The 23371-nt window shown below is 52.6% G+C and overlaps 1 protein-coding gene and 1 long non-coding RNA gene across 49 annotated transcripts in view; one reads left to right on the top strand and one right to left on the bottom strand.

The window, feature by feature from the left end:
* The window catches only part of SCARB1 (scavenger receptor class B member 1), a 91970-nt gene that overhangs the window by 9638 nt on the left and 58961 nt on the right, over positions 1-23371 (top strand). For 3 of the 48 annotated variants that reach the window (XM_077955822.1, XM_028830136.2, XM_077955817.1), the window contains exons 1-2: positions 7114-7265; positions 14377-14421. The exons of 34 other annotated variants lie outside the window; for them this stretch is intronic. In XM_077955822.1, coding sequence (XP_077811948.1) covers positions 14419-14421 — 3 coding nt within the window. In that variant the 5' untranslated portion in view covers positions 7114-7265; positions 14377-14418. Of the gene's footprint in view, positions 1-403; positions 504-1262; positions 1417-7110; positions 7283-14376; positions 14422-21079; positions 21510-23371 lie in introns of those variants that run through there. 11 more of the 48 variants (XM_077955837.1, XM_077955834.1, XM_077955836.1 and 8 more) reach the window with 7 other exon arrangements.
* On the bottom strand, positions 8103-13691 carry LOC144333209 (uncharacterized). Its single transcript, XR_013401688.1, has 2 exons — positions 13233-13691; positions 8103-11216 (listed from the first exon to the last, which is right to left on the bottom strand). It is a non-coding gene; the product is annotated as an uncharacterized LOC144333209 (long non-coding RNA).

Genomic DNA, 23371 nt, shown 5'->3' with positions numbered 1-23371 from the left:
CACATAGCTTTCCCCAAAGACTGGCCAGATGAATGCGCCACACGGACCGAGGAGGCACACTGCAAAGGGGCCCCGTGGTCGAGGTTGCTTGGAGAGGCTTTGGGGAAGTGCGACTCATTTCTTCTCCCTTCCACCCGTGGGGAGGATTGGAGACAGGTGTTTGGACGGACACACTAAGGGCCGCGATTGTGAACTTCACGGCATCCACTCACGGGCGGCTTACTGTGCACTAGGCAGGGTTCAAAGCACCTTTGTGAAAATCGTCTCGTTTAGTCCCTGCAGAGGGCCATGACATACGACTTATTGTCATCAGTGTCCGTTAAGGAGACAAGATGAAGGGAGTAATTTGCCCCAAGTGACCTCGCTGGTGTGTGTGTGTGTGTGTGTGTGTGTGTGTGAGAAGGTGTCTGTCTCTGTCCCAGAGGCAGATGCCGTGAGAACGGGGACTCTTGCTCCCATTCCCTGGATCTGAACCTGGCGTGCAGCTGTGCTCAAGTATGTGGGTGAGTAATGAAGGCCCATTTCAGGTCCTGAGGGGCACACATCCAAGTTCCTGTGTGTCTCTGGTCCTCCAAGGAAGGCCCAGCTGGTGGACGTGGGCCTTCTTCCAAGGCCACCCTCTTCAATGATAGGCCTCATGGCCTTCTTCCATGTCCAGGAGAGAACCTGGGTCCCCTCTGCTGTCTTTAAGTTGGTTTTCTAGTTGGACTCAACCTCGGTTGCCTTATCCCGCTGCTGGGCTGCCCCCGCCTATGGTCCCTGTCTCAATAAACAGCACCCCCATTTGTTTCTCCAGGGGTAGAGGCAAAAACCTTAGGTCATCTTTGCCTGCATGCTTTTTTCTGATACCCCTGTATCTGCGGAGACAGGGGCTTTCCCATCACTATCACTGCAGCGTCCCTGAGGGCCATAGCAGCACCTGAGCTCCTTGCCAACCCTTCACCAGTCAGGTTACAGAATGAATGAGGCGTGTGCGACCCCCCAGCCCTGGCCTCAGGCTCTTTGTCTCACCCCTGCCTCCCTCAGCCAGAGTCACACAGTGAGCCTCAGGGAGCCCAGGCACCAGGGCCAGCCAGGGAGGGCACCGACTGTCCCTGAGTTTGTGCCTTTTGGGAAATCTTTGTCAATCAGTTAAAAGGTGGGGGTTCGTGAGAGATAACAGTCAATGGGCACTCGCTGTAGCTGGACACTGTTCTAAGTGTTTATGTGCATTATTTCTTTTAGTATCTAAAATAGGTACTATTGTGTCTTGTTTTATTGAGGGAAATGGATGCAAAGAGCCGGAAAGTAACTTGCGCCATGTCACACAGCTCCAAGTGGTTGAATCAGGATTTCAAGTTGGGGGGCTCGACTCCACAGCCGGTCCCGGCGGCCTCTGCAGACTGCGTCCTCCCGGTTCTCCGCGTGTCTGAGCAGGTCGACTGCATGCTTAAGGCGGGCGGCGGGGGGGTCCCTTCTTATAATGTCTTCCTGGGCTGCCCCTTCCTTTTCTGTGTATCACCAGGGAACAGCAGGGTCCCTTCGAGGCCTTTGTCCTGATAATGACCCCGCCAAACATTGCTGGTGCAGAGTGCACCCTGGCCTCTCCCTTCTGGGGGGAGTCTGAGACCAGGGACGTGTTCTTCAATCACAGGCACCAAGTGAGGCTCCCGGGGAGGCCATCTCTTCCTAGCCCAGGGCTCCCAGTGACCCTGGGGGCTGGACTCCCACCCGTCCTGCAGGGGCGGTCCGCTCTGCGCCTTTATCAGCCCCCCAGTGGAACCAGGGAGGGAGGTCCGGTGTCTCTAGCTACCGGGCGTTTCCTGTAGGACCCCCATGTCTGGACGCATGGGACAAAGCCCTCGAACTGATCACTGGTCACGGGTGGGGAGGTGGCTCCTCAGAGGAGAGCTCGGATCACAGGTGTGTGCCAGTTCTGTTTTGTTTTTCTTCCTCTTTCCTGCCATTGAACTTCCTACTCCTGGCATGTGAGAGACAACTTCAACTTACTCCCTGGCGACGGCTGAAAAACAGGGGCTATTTTTAGTTTGCCTGAGTCTAGTTGATTTGCTCCTGGTAGATTTGCCTCTCCCTGTCTTCATGAGTGTGTGTTTGCACACACGTGTGTTGGTGCGTGTACATATGTGTTAATGGTGAAAACAGTGACACACACCTGTGTAGGCATGCACACACCTGCCTTGATGTGTGACCACATGATGTGTGTGCAGACACCTGTGTTGGTATGTGCCCACATGTGTTGACGCAGGCGCACATGGCGTGTCTGTACACGCACACGGACACACATGAACACATGTGTTTATGCGTGTCCGTGTGTGTTGATGTCTGCACATACATGTTGATGTGTCCTGCTGTTGTCTGGCCTTTCCAGGGCCAGGCCCGGCACCCGGGGTTTCCAGGAAATATTCCCTGTCCCTTCCTGGAATGGCCGGTACTTGCTGTACCTCCACCGGGAGACGCACCCTGATTAATTAGAACGTGGTGAAGCTCAGCCACCTGGAATCGCCTTACCCTGGCTTTCGGTTTCTAGCAAATGCGATGGAAGTGAGTCCCCCCGTGTGGAGGGCTTGCTCCATGAAGGTGTTTTTCCTGGATGAGTCTTGGTCCCAATGGCGATTTGCTGCGGGCTCGTTGGCACTGTCATCCGTGGGTCCTGCATGGAGGTTCCTTAGTGTCCAGAGGGTGATTCCATGCCTGTGGTCAGCAGAAGAGAGGCCCCTGAGGCCATAGCCACTCCCCCCGAGGCTGAGCCCAGAGAGTTTGTGGTTTACGTCTTGGGCCTGGAGGAGTCTGTGGAGGAGTGTTCCGTGCAGGCCTTCTGCTCCGGGAGGTGCTGGCAGCTCTGATACCACAAACACATTAATTGTGCGGAGAATTCAACACTAGGGCTTGGTCAAAAATCAAAAACACAAAACAAAAAGAGAATCCCTTTTATTCACCTCGTCTCCCTCCCCCTGTTTGAATGTGACTTTGGGCTCCGCTGGCCCCCTTAAACGGCCCAGGGGCTGGCTCCCTGCAGGTGTCCGGCGATTTTCCTCCCAAAGCCTGGGTGAGATATGGAGCCACTCTGCCTGCTCAGAAGCTCCCCAGGCCCAGGGTTCCAGGAAGCCTCATGGCCCAAGGCATGGCCATCTTAATTTTCTTGTTTTCTTTCCCTCCACTCCATTGTTTCTTCCTGTTCACTGATTGCCTGTGCTGGGGAGGGGGAAGGAACAGGAGGGGCCTGACCTTGTTCGCTTCCTGACATTTTGCGTGAAGTTCCTTCCACCTTCTCTGGAAGCTTCTAGAAGGACCCTTGAGGCTCTTTAAATCTCCATTATCTGGGTTTTCCTCCTGCCTTCCTGGCTGCTCTCGTCTTGCCTGCTGATGCCTCCTCATTTCCTTGGCCTCCTGCCTCCTACTGGTGGAGCCCTGGGCATCCTTTCTGTGCGTCCTCATCCCTCATCCTTGGGGTGAGCTCCTCCAGCCTCGCGTCTGAATGGCATCTCTTGTCCTGACTACTCCCAAATTGGTATCCCTGGGCCCAGACCTTTCCCCTGAATCCCACCCCTGAGCATCCAATGGCATCCATATCTCAACTTGGGGTCAAAGGCAGCTCACGCTTGCCCCGGCTGGCTCCTCATCACCCCCGGCCACACCTGTGGCTCCCACCAGCTTCCCACTCCATCAGGAGCCTCCCCCCTCATCTTCCAGTTGCCTGGGCCAACATCTTGCACTCAGCCTTGACTGTTCTCTCCACTTCCTTCAACGAACGCGTCAGAAAGTTTTATGGCTTCATCTAAATATACCCAGATTCCAACCACTTCTTACCACGCCCGAGGCGCCATCACCTCTGGTCCAAGGCACCATCACCTTTCCTCTGGATTCCTGCATCCGCCTCCTCACTGGCCTCTCTGTGTTCACCGTTGCTCCCCAGTGGGGTTTCTCAATAAACAGCCACAGGAGCCCATCAAAACTGCACTTAACTTACCTCCTCCGCTCAAAGCCCTGACATGGCCAGACCCATCCCCTAAGAGTCACAGCCAGGTCCTAACCTAGCCCAGGACCTGTGCAATCCACCCCTGCCACTTTTCTGGCAACGTCCCCATTCCCTTTTCCCTTGCACAATGGCCTCCTGGCCATTCCTCAGCCCCACAGGTCCAATCGCCTTAGCTCTCTCGTGACACAAGCCCTCTCATCTCCTGTAGGTCTCTGTTCAGCTCTGACTTGCTCATGGAGACCCCCCCAACTCTGTTTGTGCATCATGCAGATTCCCCCTCATCCCCCTGTGCTCCCAGCCCTTCTTACTCGCTCTGCTTCTCTGTGGCCCTGTCAGCCACTGAGATACCCTGGAACTTCCCTGTGTCTCATGTTGATTGTTTATTGTCTATTTCTCCCCGTGAGAATGTCGGACCATGAGAGCAGGGAGCTTTGTGTTGTTTGTTGCCATGACTGAAGCCCCTGGAACGATGCCTAGCACATAATCTCAGGTTCTCAAATATTTATTGAAAGGATGTTTAAAAGACAAGGGTTGTTTCAAAGGATGGTTCGTGACCAGTCGCAGGTTGTGGTCCTGTGCAGGGGGATGGGACCTACTCCTCCACCTGCCACAGCCATCGCCCCAGACTGAGCTGCCACCATCATTTCCCAGTGGGTGCTGGAGTGTCCTCATGGGGCTGTTTGCTCTGCTGATTCATACCACACTGTTGTCACTTCTCCCCATCAAAGCCAGGATGCTCTTTAAAACATGCAAATTGGGCCAGGCACAGTGGCTCATGCCTGTAATCCCAGAACTTAGGGAGGCCGAAGTGGGTGGATCACCTGAGGTCAGGAGTTCAAGACCAGCCTGGCCAACATGGTGAAACCTCGTCTCTACTAAAAATAAAAAAAATAGCCAGGCATGGTGGCATGTGCCTGTAATTCCAGCTACGCAGGGGTTGCAGTGAGCCGAGATTGCACCATTGCACTCCAGCCTGGGAGACAGAGCAAGACTCCATCTCCAAAACAAAACAAAACAAAACAAAACAAAACAAACCCTATGCAAATCGGATCATTTCACGAAGCTGAATAAAATCTTCCTGCATTTGGTATCAAAGCTGTAGGCCTCATTTTCACGGGCCCTGCCCATCTCAACTCAGCATTCTCACCCCACTGCAACCTCACAGGCCTTCCTTTTCCTCCAACATGTCACGCGCTGTCCTGGCTCAGGGCTTTTGGACTTGCTTTTTCTTTTGTCTGGACCGTCTTTTTGTCCCCCTGGCTCTTATGCTTGGTTCCTCTTTTATGTTTAAACGTAAACTTTTGAAGCTTAAATGTAACCTTTTGAAGAAGACACCCCCTGACTGCCCACCACACTCAATGGACAGTTGCCCCCCACGTCCACTGTCTGTGCCATCTGTGTGGTTTTTAAGCTGGAGGGCAATGGCCCCATCTTGGCTCACTGCAACCTCCTCCTCCCTGGTTCAAGCGACTCTCCAGCTTTGCCTCCTGAGTAGCTGGGGTTACAGGCATGCGCCACCATGCCCAGCTAATATTGTATTTTTAGTAGAGATGGGGTCTCACCGTGTTAGTCAAGCTGGTCTCGAACTCCTGACTTCAGGTGATCCATCTGTCTCAGCTTCCCAAAGTGCTGGGATTACAGGCGTGAGCCACCACGCCTGGCTTGTGCCATCTGTGTTATAACCACTCCATGCTATTCCCTTCTGAGCCCTTAACAGTCTCTGAAAGTATCTCATCCACTTGTGTGAGTTCCATGAGGACAGAGACTATATCTGTCTCGTTCATGGCTGCATTCCATAGTTGGAGACCTTTGTCCATGTCAGAGGACTGCTTAGGGTAGGACCTTGGGCTAAGGCAGAGGGAGGCCCCTGTGGGGGTCCTCCACAGCGTGGACTTTGGAGCCAGGTTCCCTGAGTTTAGCAGTGGCTCTTGCACTGCCTATCTCTGGGGCTGTGGGTGAGTTGCATAACCCTGCCGGGTTTGTTTCCCCGGGCCTCCCTCCTCGGGCTGTAGCCAAGGGTAAGCGAGGTCATATGCCCTGGGGAGCATCCCGAAGCCTGGATCGCTGGGATGCCTCCACAGATTGTAGGCCTGAGTCTTTTTTTTTTTTTTTTTTTTTTTGAGACGGAGTCTCGCTCTGCCGCCCAGGCTGGAGTGCAGTGGCCGGATCTCAGCTCACTGCAAGCTCCGCCTCCCGGGTTCACGCCATTCTCCTGCCTCAGCCTCCCGAGTAGCTGGGACTATAGGCGCCCGCCACCGCGCCCGGCTAGTTTTTTGTATTTTTTAGTAGAGACGGGGTTTCACCGTGTTAGCCAGGATGGTCTCGATCTCCTGACCTCGTGATCCGCCCGTCTCGGCCTCCCAAGGTGCTGGGATTACAGGCTTGAGCCACCGCGCCCGGCCTAGGCCTGAGTCTTAACACACTCCATCTGGATTTCGGTGACTTCTGCCTGGTTCCAGTGCTGGGGTGTTTCCCTGTCTGAGCTTTGGTGGCTTCTGATTGACCCCTTTCCTGCCCCAGCATGAAGGTGGAGTGGCCAGAAGGAAGGGATATGGGGGTATAAAGATGTCATCAAGGCTGTCTGTGGATGGTGGATAAAGAGACAGCACCTGTCCTGGTGGAGGGGCCACAGGAAGTGTGGAGGGTGTTTCTGGGGCCACCTCCTGCCTCCAAGAGGAAGCAGGGATCCTCCTGTTGGCATCTTGGTCCCATCAAGTCTCTTGGATGGGGCTGGGGTTGGGAGTGTTTCTCTCCCTGAGCATTTAAACCGAGGTTCATTATTTAGAATGGAACCATTTATGGGCCAGGCGCGGTGTCATGCCTGTAATCCCAGCACTCTAGGAGGCTGAGGTGGGTGGATCACTTGAGATCAGGAGTTCGAGACCAGCCTGGCCAACATGGTGAAACCTCATCTCTACTAAAAACACAAAAATTAGCTGGGCATGGTGGCACACACCTGTAGTCCCAGCTACTTGGGAGGCTGAGGCAGAGGACTGCTTGAACTCGGGAGGTGGAGGTTGCAGTGAGCTGAGATTGCGCCACTGCACTCTAGCCTGGGTGACAGCGAGATTCCATCTCAAAAAAAAAAAAAAAAAAGGAATGGAGTCCTTTATGTTTCACTTTGTTCTCATTAGCAGGACTGTGCGAGGCTGAGTCAGGAGACCGAGGTCCATTTTGCTGGTGATTTCGCTCTGTGCAGGAATGTGGAGGTGTGGCCCATGAGCATGCCATTTATGCAAAACCATCTACATGCACTCAATTTAAAAAAGGGAAAACAGCAGTGACCCTCGTAAGTAGACTTGGTTAGTGTCAATGTAGGGAGTGAGTTTCTTGTGACCCTGCTGTTCCTCCTGAGTCCCGTGACAGGGCATCCGGACAGGCTGGATGCGATTCTGGAATTAGATTCCTATGTTTTTGTATGTACGTCTCAGTCTCACTTGCCAGTGGCTTCCTCGGATGCTTAGAAAATAAATGGCATCTGCACCACGTCACGGAGAAACTGACTGCTTTGGAATTCCCAGAAGCTCCTGGAAGGGAACCTTCCTGAGGGATATTGAAGGAGAATTAAATAAGTTTCTCAGTGACTGGGACAGGTTATGCTGTCAATGCTCATTGGCTGTGATTGGCTGGGCTGGGATCACATGTGCATCCTTGGACCAATTGCTGTGGCTCGAGTAATGGACTGCTGTGATTGGTCAGCCTTGGGTCGCCTGGCCATTTGGAGCCAGGGAGGGAAGTTGTTCTTGACCATACAGACTCATGTAGGAGTGGGGTGGTTCCCTAAAGGTAAAAAGGAGGGGCCGTTGGCAGGGAGATGAGAGAGCCATAGGCAGCAAAAGTGGGGCTGGGCTCCTTTGCCCCCAAGTAGCTTCCCACTTCATCCCCGCATTGCCTTTCACTGTCTTTGGCTGTTACAGTATTAGAGATTATTTTGTTTGGCTGATTATTTTGTTTACCAAGGCCTCTTGAGGAGGTAGTAGCTTACTAGTTGTTTATTTATTATTTATTTATTTGTTTATTTTGAGACGGAGTTTCTCTCTTGTTGCCCAGGCTGGAGTGCAGTGGTGCGATCTCAGCTCACTGCAACCTTTGCCTCCCAGGTTCAAGCGATTCTCCTGCCTCAGCCTCCCAAGTAGCTGGGATTACAGGCATGCACCACTATGCCCAGCTAATTTTGTATTTTTAGTAGAGACGGGGTTTCTCCATGTTGGCCATGCCGGTCTCGAACTCCTGACCTCAGGTGATCCGCCCGCCTTGACTTCCCAAAGTGCTGGGATCACAGGTGTGAGCCACCACGCCCGGCCTACTTATTTATTTTTTTTGAGACATGATCTCGGTCTGTCACCTGGGCTGGAGTGTAGTGGCATGATCTTGGTTCACAGCAACCTCCACCTCCCGGGTTTAAGAGATTCTCCTGCCTCATCCTCCTGAGTAGTTGGGATTAGAGGTGCCCTCCACCACGCCTGGCTAATTTTTGTATTTTTAGTAGAGGCGGGGTTTTGCCAGGTTGGCCAGGCTAGTCTGGAACTCTTGACCTCAAATGATCCACCCACTTTGGCCTCCCAAAGTGCTGGAATTATAGGCATATGCCACAGGGCCCGGCCTTTATTATTTATTTATTTAGATTTTTTGAGACAGGGTCTCACTCTGTCACCCAAGCTGGAATGCAGTGATATGATTACAGCTCATTGCAGCTTCAACTACTCAGGCTCAATCGATCCTCCTACCTTGGCCTCCTGAGTAACTGGGACTACAGGTGTGCACCATGCCCAGCTAATTTTTAAATTTTTTGTAGAGACAGGAGTCTTGCTATGTTGCCCAGGCTGGCCTTGAACTCCTGGCCTTAAGCAATCCTCCCACCTTGGTCTTACAAAGTGCCGGGATTACACTCATGAGTCACTGTACCTGGGCTAATCGCTTTAATGGGGAAAGTTTCATCAGCTGTCAGAGTGTTAGATCTGGACTGACTTGGGTTCCGAAGCTCAGTTCCATCTTTTATTTTTCTTTTGGGAACCAAATTCTGTAGGATACTCAAGGCCACGGAGATAGTTAGCAGCGAGTGCTGGGTGGGGCTGACTGTCCCAGGCTAGCTGGATGGAGGCCAGGAGGGCCCGGGCAGCAGGGGTGGAAGGGGCCTGGGTGGGTGCAGGAGGAAGTCATTAACGAATGTCCTTCAGACAGGAAGTTCCCAGGGTGCCATTGATACCCCTGCCTGTTCACATCCTGGCGGCAGGACTGGGACGAGGCGTTTTTTAAAAAGTGGGAGAGATGTCAGGGCTGGTGTGCCAAAGTTCAGGCTTTGTCCACCCGAGGTGAGAGGCTGCAGGGGTGTGCCGTGGGCAGAGAGAGGATGAGGTAGGGGTGGGAGGGATGAGCTGCCCAGATGCAGCTGTGGAGGAGTGGATCTGGAATCGTAGCCACCAGGTGTACCCTGCAGTGTGTCCCAGCATCAGTCCCAGGCTTCTCTCCAGCCTTTGGCAGGGCTTCAGCTTCCAGCAGCTCAGGTGGACCCCAGTGTATGGACTTTGGAGGCAGGCAGCCCAGGTTCAAATCCTGGCTTGGCCACTTCCCAGTTGGGTGCCTCAGCCAAGTGACTCACCCTCTCTGTGCCTTTTTTACTTTTCTGTAAAATGAAGTTAATAAAAGCATGTCCTACATAGGGCTTTTAAGGTGGCAGAATTGGCTCATGTCAGATACTTCGAATAGCAGCTTGGCAAGTGTCACGTAAGGGCTTGCTGTTTCCCACATCTTAACCTGATAGACACAGACATAGAGAGGGATCCATCTGTCAGCAGTTTGCTGAAATGGGACCATACTCTGCACGCTTTGCTGTGCCGTGGGTTTCTCACGCTGTCATTGCTTGTCCATGTTTTCCTCAGTCAGCCGGGATTTTCTGGTGATGATCACGCTCTGATTCTCTAGATGCCTGGAAACGTTCCACGGTGCGGATGTACCCCGGCTCGTTCTGCCGTTCTCATGAGGGAGGCACCAGCTTTTAAAATAAAGCAGCCCAGTGTGTTCTTCCACCACCCCATCACCCGAGGTTCTATTTTCAAAAATTTTATTTTGTAAAAATGGCAAGAAAAGTACAAGTTGCTGCATGTACGTTCTCTCTCTCTCTCTCTCTCTCTCGTTTCTGAGCCTTTTGGGTGCATTCTGAGGACAAGGACTTCCTTCTCCATGACCGCAGACCATGACCCTACTCAGGAAGGCCACGAGGATCCACACCTTTAATCTGACACTCAGTCTGCGTTCAGATTCCCATACGGTCCCAATAACACTTTTTGTGGTAGTTGTTCATGAAAAAATTTTGAATTGGCCGGGCATGGTGGCTCATGCCTGTAATCATAACACTTTGGGAGGCTGAGGCGGGTGGATCACAAGGTCAAGAGATTGAGACCATCCTGGCCAACATGGTGAAACCCTGTCTCTACTAAAAATACAAAAATTAGCTGGGCATAGTGGTGCGCACCTGTAGTCCCAGCTACTTGGGAGGCTGAGGCAGGAGAATCGCTTGAACCCAGGAGGCGGGAGGTTGCAGTGAGCCAAGATCACACCACTGCACTCCAGCCTGGGCAACAGAGTGAGTCTCCGTCTCAAAAAAAAATAATAATAATTTTGAATCCAAGGTTGCATCCTGCATCTGGTTGCCTTATGTGTTTTTCCTCTTTGATCCAGACCTGCTCTCCAGCCCTTTTCTTTTTGCTCGGTCTTTCGGGACACTGGCATCTGTAAAGGGGCCAGGCGGGTGCTTTTGGCAGGACGGCTCTTGATTTGGATTTGTCTGATTGCTTTCTCAGGCGCGCACGTGTTCTTCCCACAGTCTCCCACACAGAAGCCTCATTGTGTGAATCAGTTTGGAGCAGAGTGTTTCTGATGAGCTGGGGTGGGTGCCTGGACCCTCCGCCAGCTCCCAGCCTGGCAGTTACAGTGCGAGTTTGAACCTCCTGGGTTGAAGAAGCCTGCGATTCCCCCCGGCCCCTTCCTCCACCTGCTTTCTAAAATTCCTGGCTCTCGTTCCTTGCCTTTGAGCAGTGATGCGTCCATCCTTCAGTGGCCTTCGGCCAGCCTATGCCCACCCCGGTGCCGTCACATGGGAAGGGATGGCGGATCTGATCCCTGCCTCTTCCCCTGGGCCAGAAAGACTGTGGAAACCCTGGGGTCTTACGGCTGGTCAGGTGGAAACAGGAGGCTGGATGGAGTGGCAGGTGGGGGCTTTTCCTCTTTTGCCTGTCCCTACCTGGGCCTCCCGGCAGCCACCAGCCCAGATGCCCAGACCTCAGAGCCCTGTGGAAATTCTTGTGCCGGATCATCTTGGGCCTGTCTGGCCTCCTGCAGGCAGGTGGAGATCATGCTGACCTTACTTGGCTGAGAGCCCATTGCAGCCAGGATCCCTTGGCAGCTCTGGGAACAGCCAAGTCTCCCCTGTCCTTGGGATTTCCTTCTACTATCTGTTCCCAGGCTCCTGGACTCCACCTGCTGCAACCCTCGCTTTGCACTTTCCACCCAGAGTCTTTGATTTCTGTTTTTTGTGAAATATTGCTCACTTTGAGGAAAGTGTAAGACACATGCAATCAAATACGTAACTAAGATGAACATGCGTGCGATCACCCCACGTGAAAAAGAGTGAAAGCTCATCTGCCCTGAAGCCCCTGCAGAAGAAACTGTGTTTGGTCCCGGCTTGCTTTGCTTTTGATAGTGTCACTCCCTCATACCCATCCCTAAACACCGGGATTAGTTTGGTCTGGTTTTGGACTTTACTTGAATGCAAGCATACTCTCTGTATTTTTGTTTGATTTAGTCTTGCTGGTGTTACTTCATACTGTATTTGTGGGATCCATCCACATTGTTGTGATAAGCTGCACTCCATTTTCATGGCCATGTCATATCACAGTTCATGATGCTAATCGGAAGAAGCCAGTGTCACAGTTCATCTGTCTGTTTTTTTTTTTTTTTTGAGATGGAGTCTTGCTCTGTGGCCAGGCTGGAGTGCAGTGGTGCGATCTCTGCTCACTCCCACCTCTGCCTCCCAGGTTCAAGCAATTCTCCTGCCTCAGCCTCCCAAGTACCTAGGATTATAGGCATGCACCACCATGCCCAGCTAATTTTTGTATTTTTAGTAGAGATAGGGTTTCATATTGGCCAGGATGGTCTCAACCTCTTGACCTCATGATCTGCCTGCCTCGGCCTCCCAAAGAGCTGGGATTACAGGCATGAGCCACCGTACCCAGCCAGTTCATCTGTTTTAACCCCGATGCCGGTGACTGTGTCCACTTCTGGGTTATGACACACTCGTGTCCCTGCCTGCAAGGGACATGTGCCTGAATCCCTCTAGGGCCCGACGTTCGGAGTAGAGGGGCTGGTCATGGCGTGCATGTCTTCACCTGCATGGAGAAGGGCCAAGCTGTTGTCCAAAGTGGTTGCAGCAGTTTCCAATCCCATCACTTGTTTTTCATTTAACAATTTATTGAGGTGAAATTCACATAACATATAATTAATCCTTGTAAATTGAACAATTCAGTGAAACCACCACTTCTACCTAGTTTCAAAACATTTCCATCCCTCCCAAGTAGAATTGCCCATTCTCCGCTCCTTGCAGCTCCCCAGCCCCTGGCAACCACTCATTTTCTTTCTGTCTCTATAGATGCACCTGTTATGGATCTTTCTTTTCTCTCTTTCTTTCTCTCTTTCTCTCTTTCTTTCTTTCTCTTTCTTCTCTTTCTTCTCTTTCTTTCTCTCTCTCTCTCTCTCTCTCTCTCTTTCTCTCTTTCTTTCAACAGAGTCCTGCTCTGTCGCCCAGGCTGGAGTGCAGTGGCGCAATCTCGGCTCACTGCAACCTCCGGCCTCCCGGGTTCAAGCGATTCTCCTGCCTCAGCCTCCCGCGTAGCTGGGATTACAGGTGCCCGCCACCACACCCGGCTAACTTTTTTTTGTATTTTTAGTAGAGACAGGGGTTTTATCATGTTGGCCAGGCTGGTCTCGAACTCCTGACCTCAGGTGATCTACCCGCCTCCGTCCCAAAGTGTTGGGATTACAGACCTGAGCCACCGTGCCCAGCCCTGGACATTTTTTATAAATGAAATCATGTGATGTGTGGCCTTAAGTGCCCGACTTCTTCTGCTTAGCGTCACGTTTTTGGGGTTCATCGTGGTGTGGCATGTGGAGTGCTGCGTTCCTTTTTGTGGCTGAGCAGGGCTCCACGGTGCGAAAGGACTGCATGTTGCTTTTCCGCACCTCTGTGGATGGGCATCTGGGCTGGTGGCTGCTGGGAGCGGTACTGCTGGGAGCGCACATTTTAGGAACTCGCTTGGCCTCTGCTTTCAGTGGTCTCCTTTTATCCCCTCCTTCCCCTCACCCCTCTCGCTCTTCAGTCCTCCCTGCCCCTGTGCCTGCCCTCTGTGTCGCTGCGTCTGTAAACCTGAGCGTGTCCTTGGACCTCGTGCTGTCCTGGGCGATAGCACAGATTCCAGAGCCTCCAGGGGTGGGTCCAGATCCTGACCCTGCCTCCTGCTGCTGTGTGACCATGGCCAGGCTCCTCAAGTCTCTGGTCTCTGGTGGGTGTCTGAGTCTGCATGGGAGGTGGAGGTTGCAGTGAGCCGAGATTGTGCCACTGCACTCCAGTCTGGGCGACAGAGTAGGACTCTGTCTCAAAAAAAAAAAAAAGAAAAGAAAGAAAGAAAAGAAAGGAAGAAAAGAGAGAAAGAAAAGAAAGAAAGAAAAGAAAAAGAGAGAGGAAGGGAGGAAGGAAGGAAGGAAGAAAGGTCCATAACAGGTGCATGTGCGAAAGACCGTGTATTCCTGTGCAGTTCTGAGGCTGGAAGTCTAAGATCAACATGTCGGTAGGGCTGGCTTCTCTGGAGACCCCTCTCCCAGCCTCGTAGACGCCACCTTCTCCCTGTGTGCGCACATCCCTAACGGCTCTCTACGTGTCCTAATCTCCTCTTCTAAGGGCGTCAGTCAGATTGGATTAGGGCTCACCCCACTGGCCTCATTTTAACGTAATCACCGATTTAAAGGCCCTGCCCCCCACAATACAGTCACATTCTGATGCACCGAGGGTTAGGGCTGCGACGTGGGAATTTTGGGGGAACACAGTTCAGCTCATAATAGTAGGGTACCTATAAAATGGGCTAAAACCATGCCTTCCTATAGGATTCAGTGAGGACTGAGGGAGCTAAAGGTGGAAGTGCTTTGAGCTGGGGGTGGCACAGGGAGGCCCCCCTCACATGGCCATTCATGTCTGAGGAGAGGGTGGCTTCTCCATGCCACGCACGGTAACTCGTGCCAACATTCCTTGTGCTGCCCTGTTTAAAATCTGTCCGTGTTCCTGTGCATGTATTGCTTCCCGCTGCTGCCTGGACCCCCAATTAATATTCATCCTGTTGTGTTTATTCCCTTAGTGACGGGGGTACCTTGGCTACGTCTGACTCCTGCCTCCACAAATGGCAAATATGCTGGACCCTGCTGCCTTGTGCTTTTGCAGAATTTCCTGGGGATGCGCAGGAGTGGAATTGCTGTAGGGCAAGGGGGAGATAGTTTCACCCAACATGCCTTCCAGAAGGGCCACTGCTGTTCACCGTCCCAGCTCTCACATCCTCTCCAGCACCTGAGACGCTTTAGCCTTCGGGAATGTCTGGGGTCCCAGTGGGTGTACGTGGTGCAGCATTGTTCTCATGTGCTTTTTTTAGGTGCGAATTTGGGTCTTCTTCCTTTCGTAAGTCCTCAGGTGGAGGTCTGAGGCTCAGAGATTTTGAGGGCCTTGTTGGAGGGTCACAGAGCACGCTGGGGCTAGACTCCCCAGCTTGGGCTTGGAGGGCTTCCAGCATGGATGTAGGGCCCGCAGCGTGGATGTAGGGCCTGCAGCGTGGATGTAGGGCCCGCAGCGTGGGTGTAGGGCCTCCAGCGTGGATGTAGGGCCTCCAGCGTGGATGTAGGGCCCTTCCTCAATCCGGGATGACCTCATCTTGCGATCTTAACTTGGTAACATCTGCAGAGACCCTATTTTTAAATAAGGCCACATTCTGAGGCTCTACGTGGGAATGAATTTGGGGGGGTACATGCTTCTGGCCAGCACTGTGTGTGCGGGTGCCCAGTCCTCAGATCTGCAGAACTCTGGACTCAAATCCAGGTCCTACTACTTGGGTCCTGTGGCAACTCACTTTTCTCCTGAAAGCCGATTTCCACCTCTGCACATGGGGCCAACTTCTTCCATCTCACAAACCAGAGGTCGAGGCCAGGTGCAGGGGCTCATGCCTGTAATCCCAGCACTCAGTGAGGCAGAGGTGGGAGGATCGCCTGAGGCCAGGAGTTCAAGACCCCCCATCTCCACAGAAAGTAAGACACAAACAAAACAAACTGGAGGCCAAGGAGAGCAGCTGTGGATGGTCACGTTGCCTCTCACTGGGTGTGCCCAGCTCTTACCCAGAAAGCCCTGGCTGGCATTAAAAATAAGGAAGGTAAAATAGGGATATGATCAAACAAATTGAAAGTGTATGAAAAAGAGTCAGCCTTCTGGAAAGATCACAGCACGCCACTGCTCCCCTGGGCCCAGCTGGTCTTTGCTCCAGAGGTGACTTGGGTTAACAGTTCCTTGTTTTTCCTTCCTGCAATAAACGTGTTTGCGTCCACAGAGGGGGACCCACACCCGTATCCTTCCCGTCCCTGGCACACGCCCCACATGGGCGCACGATTCCCATGCTTTTCTGCTTCTTGGCTGGGGCACCTAGGTGGATCTTGGCATCTCTCGTTCCCACACAGAACCCATCCTCATCCCAGCCCTGGGCCTCTGTCTCCCAGCGGGCTTTGCAAATAGGAGCCTGCAAAGGACAGGGCTGTGTTTTCCAAAGGCCAGAGCAGTGAAGAGGGGCACGTGGGGTTGTGGGGCACACCTCTAGAACATTGGGGTCCGGGGGTCCTTTCCAGTAAGACCTTGCTGTGCTGGAAACACCCTCATGTGGTTCAGGGCTTTCTCGGGGTGGATGAGCTTCCTGGGCTGCTGTAACAGATGACCGCTGACGTGGTGGCTTCAGATATCAGGCATGGATTCTCCTGCAGTCCAGGAGGCCAGCAGTCTGGAATCAAGGCGTCACTGGGAACACACTGCCTCCAGAGGGTGTAGGGGAGGCTCTCTCCTTGTCTCCTCCAGCTTCTGTGACTCTAGCTGTTTTGTGGTTTGTGGCTGTATCGCTCCAAATTCTGCCTCCATCATCACCTGGCCTTCTCCTCTGTGTCTTCTTTCTCTCTCTCTCTTTTGTTTTATATTTTTAGAGAGGGGAATCTCGCTCTGTTGCCCAGGCTGGAGTGCAGTGGCGTGATCACAGCTCACTGCAGCCTCGACCCCCTGGGCTCAAGTGGTCCTCGTACCTCAGCCTCGACCCCCTGGGCTCAAGTGGTCCTTGTACTTCAGCCTCCTGAGTAACTGTGTGTCATCTCTTATAAGGACATTTTTGTCATTGGATTTAGGACCTACACTAATCCAGGACAGCCTGATCTCTAGACCTTTAACTTAATTATAACATCTGCAGAAAAGCCCCTTTTTTGGTTACATTCACAGATTCCAAGCGGCCATATCTTTGGGGACCACCATTCAACCCGTTACAGGAAGGATGGTGTTAACAATAGCTGGCATTGATCAAGTACTCGCTGTGTGCCAGACACCACACAGGCTCAGAGAGGTTAAGATACCTGCCGGAGGTCACACAGCAGGTGATGGAGGGAAGCCATATCTCCATCAGAATCTGTGTTCCCTGCTACCATCCGGGCACTGTACCCTGGCTGCCCATGGGCCCAGGCCTGGCTGGCAATGTGTTTTGTTTGCCCCATGCCGCTGCTAAGAAAACCTAAATTGTTTGCCAGCATTAAAGATCGGCAGATTTTGGCCAAGCACGGTGGCTCACGCCTGTAATCCCAGCACTTTGGGAGGCTGAGGCGGGTGGATTACTTGAGGTCGGGAGTTCAAGACCAGCCTGGCCAACATGGTGAAACCCCATCTCTCCTAAAAACTACAAAAATTAGCCGGGCATGGTGGTGGGCACCTGTAATCGCAGCTACTCGGGAGACTGAGGCAGGAGAATCGCTTGAACCTGGTAGGCGGAGGTTACGGTGAGCCAAGATCACGCCACTGCACTCCAGCCTGGGCGACAAAAACAAAACAAACAAACAAACAAACAAACAAACAAAAAACCCCCCAAAAAACCAGAGGGGCGGATTTTACATCCAAATCTAGATGTTGAGGCTCTGGTGACGGTTGGGAGAGCTGTGTGGCAGCTGTCGGTGGTGCCGTCCCTGAGCTGAGCTCGTCCTCCTCTGCATGGTGCTCTCCGGCCGTGTGGTTGTGGGCAAGTGAGCGGGCTTCTCTGTGCCTTGGCTCCCTCCTTGTAAAATGGGGCTAGCGGGGGCCCTTGCTTCAAGAGCTGCTGCTGCAGGGGCAGGTGGGTTGGTGGATGGGACGTGCGTCGATGCCGCCTGGGGCCGACTCAGCTGCCATCATGGGTGGTGAGGTGGCCGTGTTAGGGACATCGGTGACGTTCATTGCCAGCCTTTGTGTGTGTGTAAATTTGGAGTAAGTTCCTAGAGGCCATCTGAGGTCCTGGGTGATGGAGGAGTTCACAGAGGGAATCTGGGCCATCAGGTGTCCCGTGGCGTTCAGAGGCCACTTAAGGCCTTAGGCCTGTTATAAACCTCTTGCTTCAGTTTCCTCACCTGTCACAGCACTTGGGCTTTCTACCTTGTCAAGTGAGGTAATAATGATAAGAATGAAAAATACCACTTATTACTGTGATTATTATCTCAGTGTACAAGGCAGTATAGAGTGGGGGGTAAGAAAACAGACCCGGTCTGGGCGTGGTGGCTCACACCTGTAATCCCAGTACTTTGGGAGGCTGAGACAGGTGGATTGCTTGAGGTCAGGAGTTTGAGACCAGCCTGACCAATGTGGTGAAACCGTGTCTCTGCTAAAAATACAAAAACCAGCTGGGCGATTACATGTGGCACTCACCTGTAATCCCAGCTACTTGGGAAGCTGAGGCAGGAGAATTGCTTGAACCTGAGAGGCAGAGGTTGTAGTGAGCTGAGATCGGGCCACTGCACTCCAGCCTGGGTGACAGAGCGAGACTCTGCCTCAAAAAAAAAGAAAACCGGTCCAGATTCTAGCCATTGTTTCTGGCAGTACCCTAACCACATTGAGCCTCAGTTTCCCCATCTGTAAGGCAGGATTAGTGTTCACAGATTTTCATGACCCCAGACAATAGCTTACCCATTAAGCCACTGTGATGCTGGCCGGAGTTGATATCAAGGGACTGCTGGTGAGGGAACCCTTTGGATAGGATGATCAGGAGGGCATCTTTAAGGGGTTCAGATTTCAAGAAATTGAGGTTCTTCTCCGAGCCTCAATTTCTCCATCTGTAATGTTGATGATGTTAGTGTCGACCTCCCAGATTGTTGTGGGTTCGGGCAGTGCCCTAGCCTTCCCGAGTCTCAGTTTCCCCATCTGTAAGGTGGGATAGCATTAACATCTACTTTGCTGAGCTGTCATGAGGGTTCAGGGAGTGGTGCTGGTAGAGAGAGCCATGCAGCGTTTGTAGTGGTGATGATGGTGGTGTGTGGTGTGCCAAGGGAGCCTTGAACCAGCGGGGACGATCCCATGCTGACCTGGGGAGGCAGGGGGCAGGAGGCGGCTGTGCTGGGACGGGCAGGTGATGCTGGTGGGAGCCGTGGCTGTGGGGCAGAGTCTGTCCTTGGGGCAGACAACCCTCTCCCCCTTCTCCTGCAAGACACCAGAGTCAGGGTTGATGTGACCTCCATGCTCCCTCTGGCCCTGACAGCTGTGATCTGTGGCCTGGGAGTGCAGATAAGTGTGATGGAGCTGCCAGCAGGCCTGGGCATCAGTGTCCTTGGTGGGGGCAGGGAGAAGAGACAGGGGCCAGGGACAGAGCCCCGCTGAGACAGGAGGTCCCCTTCCACCCTGGGAGGTGTGTGGGGAAGAGCTTCCTTGAACCCCCTTAGCTGGGACAGATGGAAGAATGAGCAGCTTTGCATTTCCAGCAGCGTCTCCAGCTTTCCTGGGGCTTTCTCAGCTTGTGTTGATGATGAACCCCAGTGCATGAGGCCATTGGAGCCTTAGAGGCCTGTTTCCCCTGGACAGGTGACTGCCTGGGCCAGATGCAACACTGGCATGGTGCCCTTTTGCTCCTGGCCGGGAGTGACACGGGGCATGGAGCGCTTTGCATTCATCCCCGGCTGTTTGGACACATTTACAACCCTCATTTTACAGATGGGACAAAACCCAGTGGAGAATCCGCTCCGGGCAGCTGTTTATGAACCAGCCGAATGGGACACATAGGACTGCGGGAGGATGAGGAGGGACCCACAGGGCTGATGTGGCAGGGCAGGGTACTCATCCTTTCGGCCCATGTTTACTGCTTGTGAATTGTAGGCCAGGCCTTGTGCCAAGTGTTGGAGCTACAGCAGTGGACAAAAGAGACCTGGTCCTGCTCGCAGCAGCTACGCTTTAGCAGGAGGGACGGGCCACGGAGAAGCACATGGAAGGGCTAGGGTGGCGAGAAGAGCTAGGAAGGGGACAAGGCAGGTGAGCTGACATGGAGCAATGGCAGGGGAGGGGACTCCTTCTGACGTGGGGGTCAGGAGGGCCTCTCAGAGGAGGGGCTATATGAGCTGGAGAGCAGCCAGCAGAGAGCACGCAGGTGTAAAGACCGGAGGTGGGAAGGAGCCCGCAGGTGTAAAGACCAGAGGTGGGAAGGAGCCCGCTGTGTTGGAGGAAGAGGGAGCAGGCCAGTGGGGTTGGGAGAAGTGAGTGGAGGGGGTGAGAGGGGACAGGCATGCGGGGCCTTGTAGGACACCTGGAGGAGTTCAGATTTGGTTTTCAATTCTTTGGAGGGTTCTAAGCAGGGAAGAGCCATAATCTGACTCAGTCTTTTTTTTTTTGGAGACAGAGTCTTGCTCTGTCGCCCAAGCTGGAGTGCAGTGGCACTGTCTCAGCTCACTGCAACTTCCACCTCCCGAGTTCAAGCAGTTCTCCTGCCTCAGCCTCCCGAGTAGTTGGGATTACAGGTGCGTGCCACCATACCCGGCTAATTTTTGTATTTTTAGTAGAGATAGGGTTTCACCATGTTGGGCAGGCTGGTCTTGAACTCCTGACCTCAGGTGATGCACCTGCCCCGGCCTCCCAAAGGGCTGGGATTACAGGTGTGAACCACCATACCTGGCCTGACTCAGTCTTGAAGAGCCCTCTGGCTGCTCTCGGGAGAAGGGGGTGTTGGGGGCCAGGCTGGAAGTGGGGAGGCAGAGAGGATGGTGATTTGAGCCAGGGTGGGGATAGTTTTCAAAATGGAAAGAAGGGAACAGATTCGAGTTTTTCTTCTTTTTTCAGGGAGAGTCAACAAGTTTGGTCAGTGGACTGGGGTGCGAGGGAAGGAGAGGAATCAAGGGTGGTTCTTAGACTTCCCTTTTGAGGAGCGTGGTAGATGGTAGAGCAGTTTTCTAAGATGAGAAGATCGGGGGAGGGAGGTTGAGAGCAGATGGAGTTTGGGCCTTAACCCTGGTCCTAAAATCATGCTAGGACAACTCAACAACAAAAGCCAGACAACCCCATTAAAACACCGGCCAAGCACTTGCAAAGAAGACATGCAGACGGCTGGGCACGTGGCTCACACCTGTAATCCCAGCACTGTGGGAGGCCGAGGTGGGTGGATCACAAGGTCAGGAGTTCGAGACAAGCCTGACCAAGATGGTGAAACCCTGTTTCTACTAAAAATACAAAAATTAGCCAGGTGTGGTGATGGACACCTGTAGTCCCAGCTACTCAGGAGGCTGAGGCAGGAGAATTATTTGGACCCGGGAGGCGGAGGTTGCAGTGAGCCAAGATCGTGCCACTGCACTCTAGCCTGGGGGAGACAGCGAGACTCCGTCTCAAAAAAAAAAAAAAAAAAAAAAAAAAGACACGCAGATAGCCAACGGGGACATGGAATTGTGCTCAGCGGCACTTGCTCATCGTTGGGGAAATGAGAATCAGTGAGACACACTCATACCTGTTAGGATGGCCACTTGAGAAAACAGAAAATCTCACGTATTGGTGAGGGTGCAGAGAAATCAGGGCCCATGTGTGCTGCTGGCGGGAATGTAGAATGGTGCAGCTGCTGTGTGGAGGCCCCCCAAAATTTAACATAGAATTACCATATGGTGGGGCAACCCCACTTCTATGTATTAAAGAAATGGAAAGTGGGAACTTGAAGAGGAATCTGGCCACCGTGTTGATTGCAGTGCTGTTCACGATGACCAAATGGTGGGAGCAACCCGAGTGTCCACTGGTGGGTGTAATGAGCTGGGGCCCATCCACACGTTGGAATAGGATTCAGCCTGCAAAAGGAAGGATGTTCTGATGCATGCTGCAACATGCATGGGCCTTGAGGAAGTTATGCGAATGAAATAAACCAGCCACGACAGGACAAATACCGTACGATTACATTTGCATGAGCTCCCTAGAGTAGCCAGATTCACAGAGATAGGAAGGAGAATGGTGGGTGCCAGGGGCTGGGGGGAGAGGGGGTGGGGAGCTCTTATTCAGTGGGTACAGGGTTTCAGTTTTGCAAGATGAAAGAGTTCTTTGGATGGATGTTGTTGATGATTGCACAACATTGCAAATGTCCTTAATACCACTGAACTGTACGCTTAAAAATGGCTAAGTTGGGCTAGGCGTGCGGTGGCTCAAGCCTGTAATCCCAGCACTTTTGGAGCCTGAGGTGGGTGTATCATGAGGTCAGGAGTTCAAGACCAGCCTGGCCAAGATGGTGAAACCCCATCTCTACTAAAAATACAAAAATTAGCCTGGCATGGTGGTGGACGCCTGTAATCCCAGCTACTCGGGAGGCTGAGGCAGAGAATTGCATGAACCTGGGAGGCAGAGGTTGCAGTGAGCCGAGATCGCACCACCACACTCCAGCCTGGGCGACAGAGTGAGACTCCATCTCAAAAAAAAAAAAAAAAAAAAAAAAACGGCTAAGCTGGTAAATTTTATGTTTACCCCAATTAAAATTAAAAAAGAACTGTGGCAAGGTTTAACCTGGAGGGAGAAATGGTACCGGCCCCTCCTGCTTGAATGGATTGGGCTATTGGTTTGTAGATGGTAGACCGACGGCCCACCAGCTTGTTGGCCAGGGTGGAATTCCAACATGCTGAGCCTGTTGCAAGAGACTTAGCCTTTGAAGCAGGCAGCTCTGAGATTCTGATTCCTCCAGGCCCAAACCACCGTTGCCCTATTTTACAAGACCTTGGCTGGCTTCATGATGTGTTCTTGAACTGGAGCCAGTGGTGAGCTCAGGGAGGCTCCTGTAACAATAGTTCACTGAGGCATGTTTACACCCGGGTGCCCTCTTTACAACAGGCACATGTCCTAGGTCATCTCATTCTCTCTGCACTGTTACCGGGGAGGATGGGGAGGCACTCACGTCTCTGTGTGGCACATCAGGGGACTGGGTGGGAGGGGCTGACTGAGCGGAGGCCAGAACTAGGTCTGCAGCCCTGGCCCTCTCCCTGATGGCCAGATCCGGCTTCACCCATGAAGCTGGCCTGGCAAGGGACGGCCCTTCCTGAATTTCTGTGTGGTCTAGGCTGGGGTTGGCGTGCTTTTCTGTACAGAGACAGATAGTCAATATGTTCAGCTCTGCAGGCTGCACGGGTTGTGTCTCAGCTGCTCAGCCCTGCTGCTATATTGCTGAGGCTGCCATTGATGATACAGATACAAGTCAAAGTGGCTGCTGTGGGCCAGTGCCACCGCGTTTATGAACACTGAAATGTGAATTTCATATAACTTTCACATGTCATGAAATGGCATTTTTCTTTCAATTATTTATTTCTTTATTTTTAATATATTTTTTGGAGACAGGGTCTCACTGTGTCACCCAGGCTGGGGTGCAAGGGCACCATCATGGCTCACTGCAGCCTAGACCTCCAGGGCTTGTTATCCTCCCACCTTACTCTCCTGAGTAGCTGGGACAACAGGCATGTGCCACCATGCCTGGCTAATTTTTTTTTTTTTTTTAGATTGGTGGGCGCGTGTGGGGGGGGGGCCCTCACTATGTTGCCCAGGCTGGTCTTGAACTCCTGGCCTCAAGTGATCCTCCCACCTTGGTCTCCCAAAGTGCTGGGATTACAGGCGTGCAGCACTGCACCCGGCTGGCTGACTTTCTTTCTTTCTTTTCTTTCTTTCCTTTCTTTCCCTTCTTTCCATTTCAAAAGGTAAAACGATTGTTAGCTTGTGGGGTGAGTAGAAATAGACATCAGGCTGGCTTTGGTCCACAGGCCATAGCTTGTTGAAACCTTGCTAAGAATAGACAGGAATAATGCTTTTGCTTGAAAACAGCCAGCTTTATTGAGGTTGGG

This window comes from Macaca mulatta, chromosome 11, assembly GCF_049350105.2.
Source record: "Macaca mulatta isolate MMU2019108-1 chromosome 11, T2T-MMU8v2.0, whole genome shotgun sequence".
NCBI classification, from domain to species: Eukaryota; Metazoa; Chordata; class Mammalia; order Primates; family Cercopithecidae; genus Macaca; species Macaca mulatta.
The sequence above is the reverse complement of the archived record's forward strand: the minus strand, read 5'-3'. Positions and strand labels throughout refer to the sequence as shown.